The sequence below is a fragment of the Aptenodytes forsteri genome, unplaced genomic scaffold (assembly GCF_000699145.1).
Source record: "Aptenodytes forsteri isolate BGI_AS27 unplaced genomic scaffold, ASM69914v1 Scaffold264, whole genome shotgun sequence".
NCBI lineage: Eukaryota > Metazoa > Chordata > Aves > Sphenisciformes > Spheniscidae > Aptenodytes > Aptenodytes forsteri.
Window position 1 is genome coordinate 2,078,749 of NW_008795936.1, and position 6,538 is coordinate 2,085,286.

General features: G+C 48.1%; 1 protein-coding gene across 1 annotated transcript in view; it reads left to right on the forward strand.

Moving 5' to 3' along the window:
- Nucleotides 1–4,099: 4,099 nt before the first annotated feature.
- Nucleotides 4,100–6,538, forward strand: part of BARD1 (BRCA1 associated RING domain 1) — a 50,342-nt gene continuing 47,903 nt past the window's right edge. Inside the window, exon 1 of the mRNA XM_009285140.1 lies at nt 4,100–4,107. Coding sequence (XP_009283415.1) covers nt 4,100–4,107 — 8 coding nt within the window. The remainder of the gene's footprint in view (nt 4,108–6,538) is intronic.

The following is a 6,538-nucleotide window of genomic DNA, read 5'->3' on the forward strand; positions in this document are numbered from 1 at the left end:
CTGAAGAGGTGGCCCCATCCCTCCCCACAGAGCATTTCTGAATTCGGTGGGGACAGAGCTTCGCCCCACAGGCATCCCCATCTTGGTGCTCGGACACAGCATCTGTCCCTGCCCTTGAGCACTTGGGCATAGCCGGGGGGGTCTACTTAACCCCCGCAAAATGACTTCTTCAAAGTGAGGCAGGTTTGTTGTTAACAAGTCATGGCAAATTTCTACCTGAAACAAGCCCAGTGCTCGCAATCCCAGTGATCTGTTTTATCCTGATGAAACTGGAGGTTCTGAGCCCTGACTGACCGTGTGGAGATCCCTGACTGACCTCGTGGAGCACAAGGCAACCAAAAGGTAAATTTAAAAGCAAGGACACTCGGCTGTAGATCGTCAAAAGGAGACATACTGGGAAAAAGGGAATTAAATCCTGACAAAGGCACCTTGATGGAAAGGAAATGTTCTTGCTTTCTCCATTTAAAAAAAAGCCAAAACAACCCACAACACCCAAAAAAGCAATGTTTACAGTGGAGCATGCGCTGCCCTCACCATTTTCCCTTGGGATTGGATGGATGCGGAGACTCCAAATGGGTGCAGAGTCCCGTCATGGCTCGTGTCACAGCCCCATCACAGCTCTGCAGCTGTGATCCACTGCCCCCATCGCCCCCTCGGCACCGCCAGGAAACCTTGCTGAAACCTTTAATGTCACCAGCACTGCCTTAGCTGGGGGTTAGTTCCGATTAAGAAATGGGCCTTGATATTTGGGAAACAGAAATCAGAAGAATTAGGGTTTGGCTCTTTAAAATTTAACTAAAAGGGAAATAAAAAGGATTTTATGTTTTGGGGTGGCCCAAAGATTTCCTACAGGCTTGATGCTGCAATGATACATTTAACAACAGGCTCGTAAGTCACGGGTAAAGAGAACAAAAGCGATGCTGCACCCGCACCTTGACTCTGCCGTGTCCAAACGCACAAGCAATTGCCTTTAATTGCCTCCGTCGCTTTTAACCTATGTTTTGTGTGTGCCAGATGAACAGACATCGAACCAGGGAGAATTTCTCCAAGCGTTGAGCCAGAGCAGAGGCTCGCATTAATTAAAATTGGGTTAATTATAATAACTCTAGTACAATAGGGATAGTATAATAGGACTAATTAGAGTGGAGCTAATAATAAGAGGGTTCAAGCCACAGCAGCCACTGTACAAAACCTGCACCCAAGTTCTTCAAAGGTTTCCTTGGACTTGTATCCCACTCAACTCACTGGTAATCCAACGTCTGAAAGCTGCTGCAAAGCTTTGACTGCGTTTTCCTGAGCATCCAGGCTTGTGTCGCACCGACCATATGTCTGCCTCTGCCTGCTAGCAGATTGCACCAAATATTTTCCTTTTTTATCGTGGCTGAGCAAACAAACACCATCTGCAGGGCTCGTCGAGGGAAATCCTGGCCCCCTCTGCACCAACGGGAAGGCAGCCACGCGCATCCGTGGGGCCTGACGTTTCTGCCATCCATACCCTGAGACAAGAGCTTTTCTCTGCTCCTCATCTCTGCCCATCCGCCAAGTTGAGTTAGGACCTGGCCTTTTGTGAACAGATTTAAAATTCAGATTTTATTACAGAAATGCTGGGTCCCTTCAAAGGAGAATGCCTAGTGTTGACCCAGGCTTGTGGGACTGCCTTGGAGTGGTGGTAGGTGGAAGAGGGCAAGAAGGCTTTTTTTTTTTGTTGGCTCTGTCCACACAGGTATTTCTTGGATGTACCCACACTGCCGGGGGCTTTGGGCATTTTCCAGCCGTGCTTGAATTCCTAGCCCAGGTCTGATGGTGATTTTTGGTCCTGCTTGACCTGCTTAGACTCAGGGGTCTGGGTGGGCAGCTGAGAGGGGGTGCAAATTATTCCCTGTTCAAACCTTTATTCCTTTGGAAGGTAAAACTCCCAGGGGGCACCGTTTGATATGGAGGGTCTATGCCATCCATTCATGCATCCCAGCACTGGTGGGGAGCCCCGGGAGCAGGGGAGCATCAGCAGCCGCTGAAGCAAAGGTTTGCATGTGGTCCCCAGCTGCATGGCTGGACGCAGAGCTTCCTCCTGCTTTGCTTTTCTTTTCTCTGTTACTTGCCTTTCTGTCGGAAACCCCTTTTCTCCCTCTTCTGGAAAAAACAGAAGGGTAATCTCAATTTTGTAAAATCCCCTGCAGTTTTGACCCAGCTGGGAATTCACAGAAAGCTCTCATCGAGTGGTGGGCCTGGCGAACGCAGGCGTAAATTACCTGTCACCTTGGCTGCTTTTCCGCCTCCACTTCTGCAGCACAGGGTCCAGAGCATGTGCTCTGACCAAATCTTTTGTACAAGTGCCCTTTGGATTTAGCAATTCGCACGGCAAAAGCAGAACCGATGAACCACAGGCTTCTCTGCTGCTGCCTTTTATTAAAAATGCCATGCCTAACACCAGCAGATGTTCCTGCTATCGAGACTCGACTAATAATTTAATGCCGTGTAATGCAATGCTGACTGTGCTGCTTAGTCTGAAAGCGTAATAGACTTTTTTTAATTATTATTTCCTTTTGCCGATCAAATCCCTCAATATTTGAAATCTTAAAACTTGTTAGTCTAATGGCCTTAATCAATTACTGCGCTGCATGATCTTAGTAGCCCCAAGTCGGCGCCGCAGCCCACGATGCCTCTGAGACAATGGTGAGCTCGCAGGGCTTTGGCCATGCAGCAAAATTGGCCCCAGACAGCTGGCTCGAGGAGCAAACTAAGCCTGCTAAAGGCTTTGATTCAGATGTTTGGGGAAAGAGGGAATTCAAAGCGTGAGGCTGCTCCTCCTCCCCTTTTTTTTTCTTTTTTTTCTCTTTTCAGTCTTCTGCTGAAGCCGATCCATCCTGTTGCTTGCTGTGGGCGCTCGGCACGTCAAAGCTGAGCACCCTTTCCTGGCGGGGCGCGGTGGTTTCGGGATGTGCCCAGTACTCGGGTGGATGAGAGGAGATGCTTTGGCTCTTTTAGCCCCTGGGAAAACAACTGACTTGTGAGACTTGAGGGAATTGCCTCCCTCTGCACGCTCTTTGCCATTACATGATGAATCATCTAATAATTGTATATTTATTGCAAAACAGCTGGGGAGCTTTGCTAATGAATAAAATATCAGGTACCGGTATATTTACATAAAAGGGTCTCTACCAGATGGACAACGCTTTGAAATGTAGCATGAGGTAGATGAGGATATTTTACCTTCCTTGTCAGCTGGAAAGCCAAGCCCCATCCTTCAGCATGGGTTTTGCTCTGAAGCCCTGCATTGTTTGAAAATCACATTATCAGTTTAGCACGGTGAAGATGATCGTTGCCTCGGTGGGGTACGGGGCAGCTGATTCATGCACGTACCGAACGCAACTGTCGCACTACATCACACCACTGCTGAAACCGTTTTACTGGCTTTCTGTCATGCAACAAATTTATTTTAAAGTGTGTGGGCCTTATACTGCCTGGAATGGCTTTACTTGTACTTTAAATACTGCATAAACCAAATTTAGAGATATATTTCTTGCTTTACCCTGTTCTCTGCATCATTTTTTTTGCTTGTGACTGTCCAATTGGTTGCAATAATTCACTGCAGAGGAATATGTTTCTTAGATTTCCAAGAGCACCAACTCCTTAACCTTTATAAAATTAGGGAGAATGAATCACTCGTGACTTTTACATCTTTCTCGAAAACAAGTATTTGTTAGTTGCTGGCTGCCCAGGGCAGTACTTTGCCTCAATTTAACTTAGTTGCAAATGTTTGTAAATTCGCACATAATATCTCAGCACAATGGAGACTATGTGCACACACGCAGATTTATTGAGAGGGACACTAAACATATTTCAGCTGGAGGAAAGGAAGACAAGGTACTTATCTGTTTTATTGTCCTATACAGTATATATTGGCATCTCATATTTTGTGAACATAAATGCCAGGTTGACTCAAGAGATCTATGGATCAAGTGTTGTTTGTAACCTGCGCTGAACGCTTCAAATTGCGTTAAAGTTTCATCTCAGCAGCAAGGCCTTTTGCCATCTTTCAGTAACCCTGGCGCACTGAGATGCCGGGCGCTGTTTTTTTAGAGCACAGGATGAGCGCACAATGGCCAAGTAAGAGGGAGTAGGACATTAAGGTTGCATCTGTCAACTGTTCGTGTTTAAGGGACAAATGACTGTTTTAGCTTATTTTGTGAGTTATCCTGGTTTCAGTGGTGTGAGGGAGCAGGTCCCTGTCCCAGCTCCATCCCCTGCAGCCCGGGGAAGGGAGCGAGGGTGCCCTGTCCAGCTGTGTCCCTCACGGTCATCCCCCTCCTGCATCTAGATGTTTTGGTGCCTGCGCGCAGGACGGGAAGAGACACCATGGGATGGGCCAGTCGCCAGCCTCACTGGGCTTGGGGACAAGCTCCCCTTTAGGCAGGACAGGGCCCAGGGCACCTCTCCCTGCCCCTTTCTTTCCCCAAGGTAGGCAAGCAGGACGCTGTGCTCTGAAGCAGCTCACCACAGTCAGCTCCTGCCAGAAACACGTCCGAGCCCACCCACCACCCAGGAGCACCCGACACCTATGCATGTCTCTTAACAAGCTGTGGTTTGCATTTGGTTTTGTTTTACTTCCATGCTCACCTCCGAGGCTGTTGTTTCTTTCCCCAGAGCTGCTTCCCTCCATGGCAGAGGGCCTGCTGATCCCCACTGCCGGGGATGACGGGCCGTTAGCAAAAGGGACACCGCTCAGTGTTATTAACGCAGCGGGCGGGTTTCCTGAGCACCAGAAAACAACAGGCTATTACAGAGATACAACCGCACTTTTCACAGCTGGATCCAAGCTCACAGATGCAGCTACCGCGCTGTCGATGACAACGAACAGCCTTCCTCTCTGCGCCAGCGAAACCCAGACACGTGTGGATGGAACACCTACATCCCTCTCCCCCAGGGCTCAGGTCCTAATTCTGCAAGGACAGAGTCACCTGCAAAGGACAGGCTGTTGTTTAACCCTTCAGACCCTCCACACACCTCCACAGTTTCCTTTCTCATGGGTAAAGATCAAGAGTTATCGTGAAGACATAGAAAGCCAAGGCGGTGTTTGCTGGGGTCAAGCAGGTTGGGAGATACAATGACACTGATTTAATAAAGGCTGAATATGCCACCATTCAAACCAATGTGACAGTGTTTCACCCTGTGACACATCAGCTTGCCCTGGACGACAGTAGCAAATTTTCTCGGATCAATGGAGCTGAGAGATTTCACAATTCCCCATCCATTGTGGCGTTGATCTCTTTGCACCTCTGGCTAATGTTAGTAGCAAAGATAAATATTTAACTTTCCATAAATAAAGAAAAAAAATAATCCCAATTTAAAACATCCCTGGTGTTCAGGAGCTACAGAGGGAACAAAACTACCAAAGCAGAGGAGTGTGAAACCTGAAAACTGAAGAACCTCCTTCTTGGAAGACAAGGATAACTTATTAAGAAATGTTTTCAGCCCCTATTTAACACTCATCTGCATAGAATACCTTCTCTCTAGATGAGGTAAAAGCTGTGGAAAATGCCCCCGTTGCCACCAGTGGTCAAATTAGTCCCTCTCATCAGGCTGCCATTGCTCAGCTGAGCAGTGGTACCTGACATCGTGCTGCTTTTACTTCACCTGGTGAGCAGGGATGAGGGGAAACCAGCCACCCGCAGGAAGCAAACGGAGGGAGACGCGGGACGAGAAACGCCACTGAAATTTCAGATGGGCTGCTAGGACCCCGTACTGATGGCTGTTTCCTGTGACTGTCGCCAACCAAATTTTGCGGCTCCATGACGCCGCATCCTTTTATGATGAAGTTCCCTCAAAGAATAACTCGCTCGCTTTAGTCATGTTTGCTCCAAGATTTATGGCTTGATGCTTATTCACCAGCGGAGCTTCTCAATGCGAAATGTCAGTAAGCCTGTTATAAATTGCTCCTGGCATTTCTGCTCTATCTTTTATTTGGCCAGGAATATTTCTACCTGAAAGTGATAAATGCCTGCTATAACTGCTTTATGTGCTTCAGTAATTACACTGTACAGGGAAGGCAGGGGCTGTGTCTACGGAGGTACCACTTCAAAAACAGCAACTTGTAAAAAGTGGGAGATTGGGCTGAACCCTGAGGTGCTACTGGATGCACAGGCTGAGGAAAAAAACACACTTGAAACCCAAAGTAACAGTGACTGGTGAAGTATGTCCATCAGACTGAAGCTGGTGAACGGGTGGAAGAGAGGGAAGAAAATTAAATTTTTAAAGTCAGGGCGGAAAGGCATCGGCACGAGGCTGGTGCCCTGCCTGGGCTATGCGCTGGGTGTGAGGGGAGGAGGCCCTCAGCACTGCGACGGCGTGCCCCCCACCTGTTCAGGCCTCATTTGGGTAGGAGATGATTGTGCTGTGTTAGACATGTTTGTTGTAGACAGACAGATACTGGAAAGACACATATAGACGCTTCGGGTTTGGGTATTTGATCGATTTGGATGCTATTGAGGTAGCTCAACCCTGAATTTCAGGCTGGCTGGCAGCTAGCCCGCCATTTTCC